The sequence below is a fragment of the Gallus gallus genome, chromosome 1 (assembly GCF_016699485.2).
Source record: "Gallus gallus isolate bGalGal1 chromosome 1, bGalGal1.mat.broiler.GRCg7b, whole genome shotgun sequence".
In the NCBI taxonomy this organism is placed as follows: Eukaryota; Metazoa; Chordata; class Aves; order Galliformes; family Phasianidae; genus Gallus; species Gallus gallus.
The window spans coordinates 59,888,020-59,906,420 of NC_052532.1; the positions used below are offsets into that span (position 1 = coordinate 59,888,020).

General features: G+C 45.9%; 1 protein-coding gene across 1 annotated transcript in view; it reads left to right on the forward strand.

Annotated features, from left to right (window-relative positions):
* The window catches only part of TMTC1 (transmembrane and tetratricopeptide repeat containing 1), a 152,010-nt gene extending 135,943 nt beyond the window's left edge, over positions 1–16,067 (forward strand). Inside the window, exons 14-20 of the mRNA XM_015287026.4 lie at positions 4,216–4,318; positions 7,280–7,415; positions 8,054–8,198; positions 8,512–8,649; positions 9,017–9,139; positions 9,999–10,076; positions 10,817–16,067. Coding sequence (XP_015142512.2) covers positions 4,216–4,318; positions 7,280–7,415; positions 8,054–8,198; positions 8,512–8,649; positions 9,017–9,139; positions 9,999–10,076; positions 10,817–10,957 — 864 coding nt within the window. The 3' untranslated portion in view covers positions 10,958–16,067. The remainder of the gene's footprint in view (positions 1–4,215; positions 4,319–7,279; positions 7,416–8,053; positions 8,199–8,511; positions 8,650–9,016; positions 9,140–9,998; positions 10,077–10,816) is intronic.
* The last annotated feature ends 2,334 nt before the right edge of the window (positions 16,068–18,401 follow it).

The following is an 18,401-nucleotide window of genomic DNA, read 5'->3' on the forward strand; positions in this document are numbered from 1 at the left end:
AGCAGAACTGTGGCTTTGGCTTCTTTAATGATGTAGATACTCTGCAAAATTCATCTGTGATGTAGATGGGTTACTTAAAGACACGCTATTTTATTTTCTCTTTTAAATGACTTTCAAGTGTTTGAATATTATCGATATCAGCTGCAGGAATCTAGAAATATAGTATATGAATTGAAAGAAGAACCTTGTTGAATGGGAGCTCTACTGAATGAGCCCCTCAATGAGGAGTCTCCTGCAAGTATAGGAAATGAGTTGTCTGCAGTAATACCTGGTTTTAATATTAATTGAATTTATTAATTAGAACCATCAGCTGTAAGGTCAACAGAGCAATAAAACCACTATCGAGCCCTGAGGTCTTTTGCCCAAAGGAAATGTCATTAGTAAGGCCTGCAATAATTCATCTGCTTTTATGTATAGATCGTTCATCCTCTTGTGACCTGAGTAATTGCTAAGGAAGAAAAGATAGTTTGTAAAGTTTCTTCGGAAAATAACAACTTCCTGCAGGCTTTTAACACATTCTCATGTTCAGTCACAGCTGATGACTGCCTGATTGAGCACCTCCTTCCTCACACACCCATCCTAGTGGCCTTGGCAGGGGTCCTACCTCGAATGTTTGAGAGAGGGGCTGAAGGGCTAAAAGCTGCACATTTAAGTAACGCTCATGAAGCGATCACTTCTGTGACCAGCTTCTACTCCTTCAGCTTTGCATTAAGGCTGAGAAAGGGGAAAAACCAGTGGAAGTGATACAGTAAAACAGTATTGGAACTGTAAAAAATACTGCAAGAGAAAAGTCTCCTGCGCCATTCACCTGCTATGTGGCCTGATTACCCTTTTCTCTCCTTGCTGGTTGATTCAGAAGTCAGAGCCCACCTGGAAAAAAAAACACCTTCACACTGTATAGAAATTTATCTTGGTTGTGCCTTTTATAAATGCATGCTCTTACTATTGCTCTCTGCTTGATAGCATAACTCACTCACAACATACTGCTGCTTTCCCCAGTCGTTTCAGTGGTACTTATATCAGAAATCAAACATCTTTGTTTGCTATTGTCACAGCCCTGTAACAGTGGTTCCCGTGCATGTGCTCTGAACCCATGGAGCTACACTGTACTCAGAGGGCGGTGAAGCCCTGGCACAGCTGCCCAGAGAAGCTGTGGGTGCCCCATCCCTGGAGGCATTCAAGGCCAGGCTGGATGGGGCCCTGGGCAGCCTGAGCTGCTGGGTGGCAGCCCTGCCCATGGCAGGGGGTTGGGGCTGCGTGGGCTTTAAAGTCCCTTCCAGCCAAAGCTGTTTCATGATTCTACGAACACCTTTCCAGCTCTTTTAGTTCTATCAGTCGTCTCATACTACTTGATGGTTCTTTTCAGGCTCTAGTTTCCGGATCCAAGAGTTTCCTAGTATTTTTTCTTTTTTCTTTTCCTTTTTTTTGGAAGAATATCAGCCTACCCTAAGAAAAAGAAGCTTTTTAACCCACTCAGTTGCAGTAGAGAGCCTACTCAGACATATCCACACCGAAAATCCAAATCATAAGGAAAAAAAAAAAACAACAGAAAAGCAGACTTAAAAACCCTGCAGTTTAACTGAGGGATCCTTACTTGCATAATTTTTCTAATATCATAAAAATCTCATACATTTTTAAGCCCGTCTTCTGAATTTTGTGAGCTTGATGAATGTTTCATGAAGGACTGGGAAGTGGCGTTATTAAGTGTTAATGAGAATCAAGCCTTGATGAACTTAGAGCATCTCTCCTCAGAAGAGGAGCGGCTGTGAGGGGGAGAGCTCTGGCAGAAAGAGGTGGGCCCACCCTTCCCCACTTCTGACTGCTCTCAGTACAAACCCTTTGTTAGAGAAATCATTCCAGGCTCTTCACTGAGCCCGAGGCATGCGGGGTCAGGATGTTAGATACCAAAAAAGCGCTGTACAAATGCACATGCAGTGCGACCGTGACAAAAATGCTAACAGTGCTTAGAATCAGGGAGTGGGAATGCTTCCACGTGGGATGCTGCTGCTAATCCAGATCAGCGCAGGCCTGTCTTGCTTCACCATCGGGTTTATGGTCAGTAAATAATGCAAAGAAAACTGACGTCCCAGCACACAGAGCCACGTTCCTCAGCTACAAATTAAAATTAGAGGAAAAGAAATTAATACAGAAAAACTTCAAAATATACTCATTAGTGCCTGTCTGACACACGTGCTTTCTCAAGAAGTTATTGTTCACTTCAGTCAGTTCGGATGGTTGCTTCACTTTTCCTGACCCTGCAGGAGAATGACATCAAATTCACATAAATATATCCACGACGTCCAAACTTAAGCACTTTTAAAATATGTGTTTCTGTGGTTTATCCCACCCTATCTTTCTGCTGGCTGACCTTCATCACATAAATGTGAAAGCACTTAACCATGACAAACCATTTGCTTTCATCAAGCCATAGTCTTCCAGTGCTATTAATTCCAGCTTTCCAGTTCTGAAATAGGAGGTGAGAAAGGAGTCTGTGTATTTAAACAGCCACAGACCCAATGCTGCTCTTAGGCTCACCCTTTAAATCCAGAGGCAGCCCGGTACGCTCTGGGATTTGCAGGACTGGAGGAGAGTTCACAGCTGGACTGAACAGCAAAACCAATTCTGCTTCACACAAAGAAGTGGCCCAAGATCCCAAAACCAATACTTTTTCAGGTCCTGCCTTGACAGCTGGACACAGAGCCAAGGAAACACTGTCCCCTTGACACCAGGCTATTGGGTCACGGTCACAGAGAGCATTGGTGGGACAGGGAGTGAATGGACCGACCTCATTTCAGCTCCTCAGCGTGAGGTCTGCTGTGGTGTTGCCAGGCTTTCCTTATAGGGCCCTGGATGGTTGATTTTGCCTGGGAGCTTTGTTGGGAGGTTGTGGGGTTTGTCACCATGGGGCTGCTCCATAGAAGCAGGAAAAACTGAAAAAAAAAAGCCTTTGCCTCAGGAGGTTTACCTGGCATCTCTCCACACTGCTGTTTTCCATCGTGAACAACCTTCCTGCCATAAGTACACCCAACAGCAAAACTCTGAGCTTAGGTGGGAGGAAAACCTTAATAAGTGGTGCTAGTGAGCATGTGGGCAGCTGGCACGTACTGTATGGCTGGAGGGAAATGGAAACCTTATTAAGTTGCTATTTGATCCAAACTAGATGCCTTGCTTTTGTTTCAGGACCTTCTGCCTATAGCTCAGGCTAAACAGGTCACAGCCAGTGGGACGCTTCTATAGGCAGGGTGTTCCCAAAGGAAAGCTGTGCATTCTTCAGAAATGCTCTGCACCTACAAACCTCCTTGAAATCTGTGCAGAATGTAAGGGCTCAGCCTATTGGAGAATCAGCAGTAGCACATCCCATCAGTCCCAGGGAGGTACATCTCACACACTGACAACACCTGTTTTTCATCTAAATCTGTCAGGTTTTCCCCGCTCTTCCACCACCCCCAGTCCTCCTCCTGCTTCCCTCATTGCCTTGTGCAAGCTCCCCATCCCTCAGCTGTCATGTACACCGAGCTTTCATTCCTTATATTTTCCCTGCTGCTCAGGGAATGAAGAGCAGAGCTCCTGAGGGGGAAAGTTAGCCAGCAAGATGCTCATTAAACAAATAAATTAACACATATCAGCTCCCAAATGACAGATGGGTAACAGAACCAACATGACCCCTGTCGCTATGTGTTTCCCAGCTGGGTGCGTGCTAGCTGAGGCTCACTGACATTGCACACAAACTGCCCAACCTTTTGCAGCTGATGTTTTTGTTTCACAGGTAGCTCCAGTTGTGAACGCGTGGGGGGAAAGCTGTTAGGATTGCTCTGGCATACCAGAGTGCAGATATATTATGTCTTTGTCGCAGGGTAAAACGTTGGCTGCTCAGAAGCCAGGGGCCGTGTTCCCCTGCTAAGGGGCTTAGAGGGGGAGGGCTGGTGCCTGAGATCCTGTGTGGCAAGGGGAGCGCACTGGTGGTGCCAACATGGGCACTGCCACAATCTCCTTTTCCTTTGGAAAAAAATCGTCTCAGGAGTGGTGCTGCAGTGGCACGGGCTGCCCAGGGAGGTGGTGCAGTCACCGTCCCTGGAGGTGTTCCAGAACCGTGTGGATGTGGCACTGAGGACGTGGTCGGTGGGCACGGTGGGGATGAGGTGATGGTTGAGCTGGATGATCTTACCGGTCTTTTCCAATCTTAATGATTCTGTGATTCTATGATCCTGTTTCAAGGAACGGCTGAAGGAAGCAGAGGAGGTCTACAAGGCTGGCATAGAGAATTGTCCAGAGAGCTCTGATCTGCACAACAACTATGGTGTATTCTTGGTTGATACTGGTAAGTGAGATGGAACAAAGGATTTTCTGTCTCGGGCTTATTTGCTTTGACATATTTTACTCAGCCTATACTTCTAAAAGAGTTTCAAAAGCTTCCAGAGTGGTAGCTGTGCCTCCACTGTAGCTTAGAAATAAATATCCCTGCTCTGTTGAGCTGGCAGCGTACTGAAATGTGTAGTCAGTGCACTCAGTGTGCAGCCAAGGCATTCAGCCTGCATGTTTCCTCCACTGTTTCTCACCGTCTTTGCACAGGCAGTTGCTCTCTTCAATTCAAGCTGGGCAGCACCCTAACAATCCTGCAATTTCTCTGGGATAGCAGGCAGCATCAAGTAAAACCTCAGTTTAAAACCCCAGGCACACAAGTGGATCGTTATGGTCTTTGGAGCACTTGCAGCTCTTTAGTGACAAAGCAGCTCTTTGACTAAAGGTTGAGTGCCACTGCTATAAAAACAAATATGGCTTTTAAACCACAATCCTTTGTGAAAACAAAACGTAAGATACTATGGGGCGAATTGATTTCTCAGGGGCTCCATAATGACATAGAAAGGCTTTCTTTTCTGAGTTGCTGGTTCTCATCCAACTTCCATGGACTCAGGCACTTCCTGGCATCCACATAAAACGCATCTGCAGTTGCCACCTCTTACTGACAGCTTTATAAGCTTCCAAATCTGAGCTGACAAAGAGCTAGTGGAAACCAAGCTATTCCCTGAAGTCTCTCCTGAACAGAGCAGTGACTCAGTGGCGAAGCATCGTAGACTTACAGTGTGTTGCTGCTCCCCGTTCAGTCCCTTTCACACTGTGCCCGGCTCCAGCGGTGCTTGGGAAGCAAGGACAAGGCAAAGGGCAGTGCCTGTTGGTGTGCACCTGGCTGTCCTCCCTCTGGGCTGACACTCAGCCGTCACTCTCCTGTGGTACCAACGTGAAATAAATAGGAAGCCAAAAGGAATATTCATCCCTGAAAAATGTCTTGCGGCATTAACGACAGATACTGAGATCCTGAATTTGTGCACTGGCAAAATTCTAACTCGCAGATAATAAAAACCCCAGCATTGTGCTCCTCTCTCTTTCACAACCCAGATGAACGGCCCTATTCCTGCCAAAAAATTTGGTTCAGATGCAGTGCAGCACTCTTCCTTTTTTTTTTTTTTGCACTTGGGTGTTCTGCCAAAGTCCAAACTAACTTTTCCTGTTTTATTACTACACTTCCCTACACGCAAACAATAGGAAAAAAAAAAACAAAAACCACCGAATTTCCAAACTGAAATCCTGACATGTAAATAACCCCCCTGGAGACATGGTGAAGCGTGAAGGAGCTGTGAGGGACTCAGCTTGTGTTCCCCCCCAGTGGGCACTGGGGAGTGGGTGAGATGCACCACCCTGGGGAACCTGCAGGCTTTGTGCGAGGATCTCCAGCAAGTGTCCACTCTGAAGATAGGTATCTCTAGGTGACTGCAGTGAATAGGGACGCTCAGTGAGTCTCCCTTAGTGATTTGTGTAGCCGTTTGGTTTGAGCAGGACAGGCACTGACTGACCTTAAGGACTTCAGTGCACACCCAGCTGCTCCCCGGCCTGTTTTGTAGGTGTGGTTTTCACAAACCTCCATCTCCTCAGCAGTGGAAGCACGGCGAGACTGCTGCTGGATGCTTTAAGAAATCCTACCCTGAAAGATAAGCAGTTGGTCTTTGATGAATCTTAAGTGCTTCTAAATCTCCCGATAGACTTCTTCCCATCTCCTATAGAGGAAATAACCGAGGAGTGTTAATGGTACTTCTATGTTGCGTAGATAATCCCAAGAAAACCAAACTTTGTCTGGAAAGCTGTGAAAATAAAATTCCCACAGCAGCATATGTTCAGTGCTCGAACACACACAGGCTGTTTCAAGTTCTGTTTTCCAGCTAGAAATTGAATTAAATCATTTTGAGGTGATTTGGCTTAAAAATGCCAATACTGTAACGTAGGGATGTCCAACCATTTGGCTTGCCTGAACAGCATCGAATGAGGAGGAATTGTTTTGGGCCTCATATAAAATATATCCTATAGTTAATGTACAAAAGTAACAAAACTTCTGTTCTTTTTATATATTTTCATTAATACACAAAAAAAAAGTGGGTTGGAAGTGTGTGCAGTCTAATGCTTTGCTGGCGGACACTGATCTGTGAGTATCAGCTTTCACCACCAGATTAGCTTTTCTAGACTATACGAACCAATCAAACCCACACTGTAGCTCCATTTACAGTATTTGCATTATTGAAATATTGGGACTTTTTACTGTGCCCCATCCATTTCCTCAGTAGCTGGTGAATGGGTTCTGCACGGCGGGGTCCCTCTTGAGGACAGACACTGTTTAGATAAATAAAAATACACTACAAGAAATAGAACTGAAGTTGATGAATGAGTGGTCTGGCTCCTTTCTTCCATTCAAACTGAGCATTGGCATTTCCTAAAAATACAGGACCCTGGTGAATTATTTTGGGCTTTCCGAGGCCTTGGCACGGTCTTGTATTGTGGTGGTGATGATGTCATGGCCTGCAGGACCTTTCCCAGGTAGAGTGTTTCTCACAGTGAAGCAGTGCCACCCAATGGCACTGAAGCACAGAGACAGTGCTGATGTGCTCCAGGGTAGGCGTGCAGACACCTGTGGGCTCGGATTTATTGCACCGTGCTGGGAATGAGATACTGGCAGCTACTCCCATGCACAGCACGTAAAGACTGAGCAAGGACCAACACTAAAGGGCGATAGGGAATGGTCTCTGGTTTGGAATGGCTGAAACGATTTGCAGTGGTGGGGCTGCGAGGAACGCTGGTGGCTTGTTCTCCGTGCCTCTGTGGGCTGCTCTCTCAGAGCCAGTGAGTTAGGGTAGGAGGATGCTCTCATGGGAGGTGGGACACGCACAGGGGTTACATCCCTCCTAGTGGGATAGGATGGGCTGAGGCACTGCTATAAAAATGTTTTCTTCTCTAGGGGCTCCCGAGAGAGCCGTGTCCCACTACAGACAGGCCATCCACCTGAGCCCCACGCACCACGTCGCCATGGTCAACCTGGGCAGGCTTCACCGCTCCCTGGGTCAGAACAAAGAGGCTGAGGCATGGTACAAGCGGTAAGGAACTGAAGTGGGGGGAGGAAGTTTCTCTTGTCCCTCCAGTATGGCTCATTTCTGCTGAAATGCCTGTGGTACTTGAAACTGTCAGTGCATGCTTGGATTCTCCGTCCATTCAAAATCAGATTTATTTGGCTATTTTTTTGTGAGTGCTTGGCCAGACAGCACTGACTGGGGCCTCCAGGCTGAGTACACTGCTGCTTTTGGGTGAGGGATACTCTAACAACAACATCAGAGGTGTTTTCAGTGGCTCGAGTAGGTTTTTAGTGCTATTCCCACTGTGCTGAGAGTTCTGTGTGAGTGATGTGCCAGTAACAGCTATAACTCCTGCATAGCCCCCACCTCCTTTTTGGCATCTCGACCTGTGCTCACACTCCCTGTCCCTGCCAGCTATCCCAGCCCCTGCTGTATGCTCACACGCACTTTGGATTTGGCCTCTCCCTCTTGGCGGTGGAGAGATTGCTGCTGTGGGCACTCTTATCACTCCCCATGACCTTAAAGTCATGCTTCTTCTGGTGGAATGAGAATGCCATGCAGAGTGTAGAGCTTTACTGCTCCATCTCAGCTGCAAGCCACAGCTCACTCTTCTGCTTTGATTCCCCCATCACCTGGAAACAACTCTTCTTCCCAAATTCCAGGGCACTGAAGGTATCCCGCAAGGCTGAAATCCTCTCCCCGCTGGGGGCTCTGTACTACAACACGGGGCGATACGAAGAAGCTTTGCAAGTTTACAGAGAAGCAGCATCACTGCAGCCTTCAAACAAAGAGACCCGACTGGCTCTGGTGAGTGTGGGGTGAGCGTGGCCAAGCCAAGTGTGGCACACATTAGTGTGGCCAGAGGCTCAGAGCTTGGTGCTACCTCCATGCCAGCCATGCGGTGACCATCTCTCCCACCCTTTTTGCCTCCTCCTCATCTCCTGTCAACCTCAGAACGTGTCTCAGCCGCTACCTTTCCTGGCTGTGTGTGGTCCTTCCATCCTTCCTTGAGGTGCTGTCTCTTAACACCAGCCCCTTCCACACTTGAGCCTAGCACCAGCACTATATATTAGAGAGCTGAGCTTTTAAAATTGTCACTATTTATAATATGGCTTCACAGGCCCAGGTGTTAGCAATGATGGGGCGGACAAAGGAAGCAGAGAAGATGACAAACCATGTACTTGATGAAGATGTGGAGTGTCTGGAGTGCTACCGCCTTCTGTCAGCCATCTACAGCAAGCAGGAGCACTATGCTAAGGTACCATGGTTGCAAGATACCCGTGTCTAGAGGGCTCATACGTAGAATTCCATCTCTCCAGAGATGTCATGTCCTATAGCACACACTCAGGAAATTCTTTTTTTTTTTCACCATGCAGCATGATTTTTGAAGTTTATGAGCACTTACTGCTTGTGCTGCACTCAGCCCCACTGCCCATCAGCCATAGGCATCTAAAACACCCATTTCCACATGCAGTGACTGTGGGGCAAACAAGGGAAGGAGTTGCTCTTGGGAAGGACTTGTTGCTCTTCTGGCTCCTGTACTCAGAGGTCTTAGTAGTGGTGAGATCATGAGAAAGGGAAGGGCACAGAATACAGTGATTCACTGTCCTCTTGCTTTTTCACAGGCACTTGAAGCTATAGATAAAGCTCTTCAGCTAAAACCAAAGGATCCAAAAATCATATCAGAGCTCTTCTTCACTAAAGGAAACCAGCTGAGAGAACAGAATCTCCTTGATGAGGCTTTTGAGGTATGACTGTTCTAAGCCATCTGTATAGCTGTATAGGTTAAAATACAGAGTTAACTCTTTGTGTCTAATACTCCATGATGCACGTACCTTGGCTCTTGGCTTTGGTTATTTATCAGTTCATCAGTAGTACAGCTAAAGATATGGAGCAGCCAACTTCACTAGTTATAACTTTTCTCCTCAACAGAGGGCTGCTTTCTACCCTTCACATCTATCTTTTTTATTCCAGCATGAAAATACAGCTCCTTGCCCTGAGAGGCTAATTATGGAGTCATGGTGGGACCGTGGTGGAGCTCAGGCACTGACCAGACCCTTGGTCCAGCCTGTCCCACCCCCTCTCACTGGCAGTGGCAACTCCAGGTGGCTCAGCTGAAAGCTCAGGAGCCTGTGAGAGCTCACAGTATCGTTATATCTCACCTCATTAACTAATAGCTGATAGACTGGCTTATCCTGTGGAACAGAAGGCTTGACAGCTCAGAAATTATGTTAATGCTGAATAATAGCACAGAAAATTATGTTACTGGGACAGATTGGACTATTCTCAGTACCCCTGGAGACATGTAATCCTAATTTGAATTCTCTTCTGTTATGAAACGGTAAAAACAGCGCTGTTTGACAGAGTCCAGAAAGTCCTTTTTGCTTGTCCAGAGTATGGTGGCAGAAGCAGTGGGGAGGGATAGAGCTGCTCTCAGGTCCTTGTGGAACTCGTGTGCAGGTGGCTTTACCATAGTCTGCAGCCAGCTCCAAATTAAAGCCTTGCAGAGGGAGTGCACACTTCGTTTTTTTTTTTGTGTGTTGTTCCAGTGCTGGTTATGTTTGAAGACCCAGACTCCTAACCTAAAAATGTTTCATATTTATGTAGAACTATAAACGGGCTGTGGAGCTCAACTCTGACCAAGCTCAGGCATGGATGAATATGGGAGGCATTGAGCACATCAAGGTATGTTAATCTTGCTATTCCTTAAGCTGTCAGCTGCAGGGACTACTCAGGACAGAAAGCTAAACATGCTTTAGATTACCAAGAGCTGCACATTTATGCACCAGTATGGACCAGTAAGCATCCTCAACATATTTTATCCAAAAAACACGAAAGTCCATACAACCCCAGCTAGATTTTCCCAACCAGGTTGATTAGAAATATTTGATGTAAATCCCATATTTTTAAGAGGACAGGCTGCAAGGATCAACCTGCCTATCTCTAAAGTTTCTGTGCCCGAATTATTGACGTACCTTAGAAAAATTTCACAGTGAGCCAACTTCCAAAATTCCTTTCTACCTAATAAATTTAATAAAGATGTCTACTGCAGAATACTGACATGAAATTATGGAAATAGCCAGCCAGCTTTCTTATCTTTGTGAATACTTTAGCATAGAATTATGATTTGGGTCTTAAGGATTCACATTGTGCGACATCCTCAAGGTATTCTGTCTCCAAGTAAAGTTAACTCTTCTGGTACAATAGAATGGAAAAATGTAAAGCCACATTTTGCCATGTGTGTTAGTTTGGATTTAGGCTAACAGCACTCAGTGATTCATTTCACAATGAAATATTCTATCTACATAATAATATCAAGTTTTATAAACGGTTTTCCCTTTCTATTACAGTCTTCACTTTTCCCAAGCAATGAACTTCCTATGCCAGGGAATACAAATGCAATCTATTGCTCATTTTCTTTGTAGGGAAACTACATCACTGCCCGTGGCTACTATGAGAAAGCTTTGCAGCTGGTACCAAACAGCAAGTTGCTGAAGGAGAATCTGGCCAAGCTCGATCGCTTGGAGAAGAGGTTTCAGGAAGTCCAGGAGAAAGATCAGACATAGCATTCAGTCTCACCAGTGGAAAGAAACTCATACCCCTTGGAGAAGAATGCGGTGGAAGCCTATTGCTCTAAGTGACACTGAAGGAATTTTGGCAGGACTCAGCATTATGGAAGGCAATTTTTGAATGCATGCTTACATTTGATCAAATAACAGGAGGCACTCAGCTCCTGTGGGACGTGCTGGAGAACAAATTAAAACCTTCCTTTAATCAAGATTTATGTTTAGGCTGAACCCATTTTAATCACACCGTGAGTGGTGAGACATATAACTCCAATATCATGGTTATCACTGAGGAAGCCATGGGGACAAAGCACTCATTCATCGAAGCAGGGGTGAAGTAGCACTTCCTGTTACTCAACACAGGCTTACCTTGTCCACAGAGGGGGTACCACCGATGGGCTTTGTTCCAAGTACCACCAGATCCATCTGAGCCAGGAAGGATGGTCCTATAGGTCACATAAAAAGGTTTCAAGGGGTTGATGGTGAAGAATATGAGGTGGCCACTCATACAGCTCTAAATGTGACTTGAAGGTGATTCTCAAGAGAGGGAAAGCAGTATCTGAATACCACCCTTGAAGGATAATTGAACAAGTGGGACAAATGACCCTTAGAGGAAAAACCTCAGCTGAATGTTTTATGCATACGATAGTCATTTTGTAATAATTCAGGTACATTATATCAGTATTGTCAAATACCATATAGCTTTACCCTTTGCTCTCTCCCTGCAGGCCAAATAATTACACTCTGCAAAAATGGAAGTATTCAAAGGCATTGAGAAACTCTAGGATTACTTGTCTTCCTGTCCAGTCCCCAGTAAAAAAAAAAAAAAACAATAACAAAACAAAACCAATAAAACTGATTGGTGTAGGAGGTAAAGTAAAGCCACAGAACTATTAGGGAAGATTTGGCAGGCTGGGAAGGTACTAAGGAGAATTTTTATGGGTGTGCAGGGACAAAGCCCATTCATCATGGTGATAACACTGACAAAACACTTTGTCAAAGTGTTCTCACCCCCTCCCCTAAGAGATGCAGAAAATAAGCTATAGCTAATCAGTCATAAATCTCTATTTTTAAATACTGAAATGGGGAAAAAAAAAAAAGTTCTCTTCAGAATTGGGGCTTTTATTTTTGAGCTTTATTTATTTAACTTATAGTCAAATGATTAATATATTTTCTCTGTTTTATATGAATTGGACAATGTCATTCACAGCTGGCCATGTGGCTGGGCTTTGTCACTTGTATTGTCTGAAGTCAGAAAAATGCAGCGGCACTGAAGTGTGCTTGAATAATTGCCCCTGATGATAATTCTAAAGTAAATGACTGTGGAGCACATTGGGCCAAACTTCATCACAGTAACAGCACTGCTGCTCGTTCTGTTTGTACCAGTTTAGAGGAAGCATGAATGGTTGGTGGTGTTGTGCTTGGTGGTCCTGCCTTTGGATTTAGGCATTAGGGTAGGTCACCAATTTGTTCTACTTGCTGCAGAAAACTGCCCTAAAACATGTATTGAAGCTTGGTTGTGCCCAGTCCCTGCAGAGGAGCAGCCCGGGGTTTGGCATTGATGCATGTCTTGTCAGGAAGAGCCTGTGTGGCAGTGACTCCGTATATTGCCCACGTTTAGTTAGTGGTGGCCATGACAGCCCTGTGCTGGCTTCACTGGCTTCATTTACAAAACTTGGTGTCTTGCTGCTGCTGTTGGTCAAAGTATTGATGAAAAGCAGCTGCATTTGATGCTAAGAGGGAATCCAGAGCAGCATAGGCATCTGTTCTGCTATAGTCTGGGGACCATCTAGACCCATGGAGAGGCTGGAGTTGTGAGGTGCCAGGCCCTGCATCCCAGTAAGGCCAAGACCAAGGAGATAGCCGGTGCTTGCAGTTTGGCAGAGGCCAGCTCCTCAGGCTGGGGGGAGGAGGAGGCCATTGGTGGGAGAAAATGCTGACCTATTTCTGGGCTTTCTTCCTTCAAACCAGCTTTGTTAATCCCAAGGGAGCAGCTGGGACCAAGAGTAAGCCTCTCCCTGGTGGATTTTCCCTCCTCCTTCCAGCCTCCTTGCCTTTTGGGGATGAGGGTGGGTTTGAGGATGTGGGGATGGATCAGCAGCAGCTCTTGTCTGGTTGCACAACTTTTATAGCCATAGACTAGCTGACCTAACATTTCTGCCAGTTCCCAGTGCCAGTGCTGCAGTTGATGCCTTGCACGGAGTAGCTTTGCAAAGCCCAGTCAGTGCCAGGGGACCTACTAGCAGAATCCTGTGGGATGCTGGGTGGGGAAAACCAGCACACAGATGGCCTCTGAGAGCTATTGGTCTCCACCACACATAGCAAAGCTGTAGAGGGTTCATAACCAAGATATTCAGAGGTACCTGGACCATACTGAGCAGCAGGGAAAAATAGCCAGGGCCTAGCCAAGAACCACAGGCTCTTCTCATCACGGTCAGGTAAAGTGCCCTGCCTTTCTCCAGACATGTTCACCAAAGGGCTGGCTGACTGCTGTGCTGCTGGGGAGCAGCAAGGTTGGGGCCAGAAGGGATGTGTCTGGTGCAGACCCTGACACGGTGCTGTGCAGAGACCCTGCTAGGAGGCTCTGACACCCAGTGAAGCAGGAAATGGGCCAGGGGAGATGTATATCATCTATAAAGTTTGCCTCATAAAGACATATTAAATAAATACTATATATTCTACAAGCCGCACAATAGTGTTGCTTTAAATTGTGTCCAATTAAACATATTTTTTCAAATAAAAAAAGAAGTTGTATTTTTTATAACAGTGCTTTGTGAGGGGAATGATTTGGTTTTTGTGTTTATAACCTTAGCGTAAGACTTCATTTGTCTTTCTTGAGAGACCTGATACAAATGTCTTGTTCTCCTAGAATCCAGTCAAAGCCATCTTGGCTTCCTAAAGCTGGTACACACGTGTCAGTACGATAAAGCCTTGGGTGCCCCCTCCCAGATCCTGGAAAAGGATTACCATTTTGGTAATGCTGTCTTCCTTGCAGAATAACTTAGAAAGATCAGACTCTCCTTCCAGTGAGGGAGGCAGGTTGGCTGGAAGGCGTGTCGCATGTTCATCCAGTCTCCTGAAAGAGGCTATAACATATTCATGTAGAATAATCCCAGCTGAACCGGTTATGTTTCTGTGACGAAAGAGTGTGTTTATGGTCGTTACTGAGAGAAGGGTGGTTAATGACCCCCAGATTCCCGAAGCAGCACTTTATATCCCATCTATGCAGGATGATGGTCTGCGAGTTGGCAGAGTATCTGGAGAGCGATTCAGGCTATGAGCTACCAAAGCAGTTAAACGCTCGCGAAGTTTTGAGTTGACTCCCTGTCTCATTGGCTCCCATGCTAAAATGCTGTGTTTATTCAGGACATTAATCTTGTAAAAGATTTATTGCAGGTAAAGAAGAGCAATGGAATATAATATGAAATGGGTTACCTCCACCAAAAGAGAATACGATTGTGAAAGATAAATAGAGCGACTTACTTTGTGATAAACTGGGTATTACCCAAATTAATCATAGGAAATGTCCTCTTCTTCTAGCTCTGCATGGCTCATAAAATAATGAATTATAAATACATTGTTTTCTGCCAACTGCGGTGCTCAGCGTGGTTAGCAGAGATTACAAATTAATAAATGGCTGAAACTCGACGTAGTGGAGGGGAGTTTGTTCCTTGTGTAAGTTGCGTTGGCTAAACCTCAATGCTCACCAATATTAAAGTGGAGAATTAACTCAAAGCTGGTGAGACAGCTCCTGTCTAATGCTCACCGTGCATTTTAATCCTAAATGAAAAACATAATTGTGTTGCTTTTTCCTTTCCCCATGAATAACATTTTCAGCTGATGGATTTTGTTTTACTTTATTGCTTATTTAAGGTCCAACATTCTTTGCTTCCATTCCTTTTCCATCCCCTGGGACAAATGATGCAATGGAGGGGATATTTTATCTCTTTCAGAGATTGCTTGAGCTTGACTTTCCTAAAAACATGCAGGCAACTTATTTTGGTCCAACAGTAAGTGAATGCAGCAGTGAGAATAGCCTTTGTCCCAGAAGTCTCAATGAGGATGGAGGGCATGTGCGTGCAAGCAGGCACGTGGGTGTAAAGGAGTCAAAGTTGAATGATTCAAAATAAAGAGCCCAACTTGTAGGGGAAGCTGGACACCCCTTAAGCTGTCTAAACAAGCATCTCAAGCTTCTCAGCATTATGAAACCAAGACAAACATGGTATACAGTATTTGGTGAAGGAAGATAACGGTCATTGTAATTCTAATGATTAGGCCTTCTGGAATGTAATTGTATGATTTTTTTGCCCTGTTTGCCCTCCAAACTGGTGGAGCAGTTGGCGTGTGCGTAAGTCTCCAGAAAGTATACGTGCATTGAATTGACCAAGTGCTGGATTGCTGTTATTCATCTATGAGATTATGTGCAATCTTTGGGAAAATCGAGCCCCTGGAGGCTTTGTCTCCCCAACCTTCACCCTCCTGCAGCAATTTCAATACACACCATTTTGCTTTCATGTACATTTTAAACCCAGCAGCAAAAAAAAAAAAAAAAAAAAAAAGAAAGAAAGAAAAAAAAGGAAAAAAAATAGAGCTTGGCATTCACTGGTGTTCCATTGTGGCAGAGTTGCTTCGGATAATCTTGCTAACTTTGTGTAGAACTTCATTGCCATGTTCCTACAGACTTGCTGAAGTTTTTCTTCTGGCAAATACCCGTGGTGATGTCCTATGTAAAACTTACAGCTTCTACAACCGTACTACTGCAGAAATCTCTGCCCAGAGTGGACGTCACACCCTCTGCGTGCTCCTCTGTTTGGGAGTTGTTTGCGTTGGCTGTTGTTCATACGGTTCCTATTTCTGTATCTGATTTTTTAACATCAGTTATGCGTATCTTTTCGAAAGAAAACAAGAGAGCAGCCCATGGATTAGAAGTCTTACAAATAAATTCACTCTCGGCAGCTGGATGTACGTCAGCGGTACAGGAATTTGCAAGTCTTTGCTTTTCTCGCTGTGGACGTACAGCTAGATTTCACATACAGGAGTTGTGCTCGAATTTCTTTGCGAAAGAAAATGTATGTAAATGTCTATTTTATATAAAAAGTAAGAAAAGCGACTGGTGTGCCTGGCTTTGTTCTGTTGGCTGTGAGGTCAGTCTGTTCCTTAGGAGCAGCCACGGCTGAGTTCTCGTGGAGGTGGAAAGGTGTCTGTTTCTTACTCCAGTTGCCTTCCGTGTTACTGCCCAAGGAGTCAAACCGGTCGCTCACAGAGGAGCAGCTTTGCAGCACATATGTGTGCATCTGGCCATATAAAAATATTTCAGCAGGCATCTTTTGGAACTTGAACATGGGAAAAGTCAAGGGCTGGCGCTTATGCGTTGTCTTAGCGGTTTGGACACGTTACGCTGACATAAGCGCTTCATGTCAGGCTTTACACATCTGTCAGAAATGTATCAAGCAAAGCAAAGCCTGCAGGGTGTCAAGAGAAGAAATAGAAAGGAAGAAGAAGCTCACTTTGTTCTCATTCCCTTCTCCCTGGAGGATGCCCCCAGGTACTCCCCTGTATTCCCCTGAGGCCCATGTTCTCTCAGGGGACATATGATGGTGACAAATGGCAGTGCTGGAAATGGACCTGGAAGAAAATCAAAAGCCCTGAAAACAAGCTGTAATGTTTTCTACCATCTAGGTGTGAGCACAACCCTCTGTAGTGCGAAGGGGAATTGCATGCTTCCTTTAAAGACATCCTATATGTCCTGGGATTCTCCCAGATCTGGACAGTGCATGATTTCATAATGGAGCTTGCTACCCAGCACTCCTTGCCCAGGTCCTCACTTGCACTGATGGAGTACTGATGGTATCTACTTACAGCCTCTCTGTAAGCCCTGTGCATTGCTTCGAAGGAGCTGCTGGATGCTTCAGACAGCTTGCTTGGTGCCTCCGGGGAGGGAGTTGCAAACACACCACCATGCCTTACAAACACATCTGTCAGCCCACATCTCCTCCTACCCCCACTCTGCTCTCCTGCCCCTGCAGGAGTGCTCCTCCTGGCTGGCCTGGAAGGCAGGGAGCCCATGAGGCAAGGAACACAGCTGCATCATCTTTTCCTGCACCAAGAAGATTGTTTTGCTTCACCAGGCAAAGACTGAGGTGACTCCAGGGCTGGTGGTGGTGGTGGTGTGGGAGCTATTATACCCTGCTTGTGTCCCTGATGGCACAGCACTAACAGGAGAGACCAGGGAGCCAGCGGCCTCCTGCAAGATATGGCTAAGAGAGCTTCTAGACCCACCTGATTTGCAGGCCCACAGCCTCACCTGCCAAAGCTGATTGGCCCCTCACCTATTACAGGGGCTTGTTAACTAGGAGGAGGAGCACTATCAGGTGCTTTCTTGGGTCACAGTGGCAACTGGATTTCTGTTGGCGTCTTCTCTTGCTTGGTGTGGTGAGTCCTATGCTGAGGGACAGGGGCTGCAAGGGAGTATATCCCAGCACGGAGCTATAGCAGTGAGCACCACCACTGTTAATGCTCCTATGCCAAAAACAAGTGACTGTACCCTGTCAGCTATGATAAACCGCTCTGGAGCTTGGTATGCTCACCCCAGTCAGCAGTTTGAGCTCTACCTCTGCTGGCACTGAAGGTATTTGGTACCTTCTCCATCTAGGTGCTGCTCACCATGGCTCTCCCTTTGCTTGCTGCAGCAAATGGGCCTCTCCCGTCTCAGGCTGCTCAGCTGCACTGTGCTCTCTTGGCTCTGAAAGAAAGAGAAATAGCTTGGGCCTGCTGGGCCTGCTAACTGGTGATTCTGGGGCAGTTCACTAAGAGAAAAATCTAGGAGAGCAGTATTCTTGAATCCTTCTTATCCTTCTTCATGCAGTGGCTAGTATATCTGTAGCTCCCCATTTGCTCTCACATATATATAAATAATTACTTCCTAGAGGTGCTTTTAAGAGGGGAAAACAAGGACAGGGCAGATTGAAAAGGGAGGTCACACTGGGCAGAAGAGTGGTGGATATTCAAGCAATTTCACCCTAGCAATGAAGCCAGTGCCAAAAAGACCTGCCCAGCTGGGGCAAGAAAAGGGGTACCAGCTAATTGCCATTCATCCCATCCTGGTTCACTGTGGTGTTGGTTCTTCTGCTGTTGCTAATGCAGTTTCTCTTCCCCGCCCAAGGGAAGGGTGTTTTCTCCATTATTTACCTCCCTGATAAACTCTATTTTCTACTCCAGCAATAGTCTTGCTGCTATAGCAATAATCAACGTGCTCTCTTGCCAGGAGAGCCAGTCAGCAGCAGGGGCTGGGGAGAGCTCGGTCCAGGTCAGTGGCTTAGAAAATTGTGTCTGGTGTTGTGACAGCTTTCTGTGGTAGTCAAATGCTTTGAGGCCAGCGGTGGAGGCCTGGGAGTGACACAGCAAGGCGATAAAATGCAGGATGGGAAGAGAGGGGGAGAGAGGC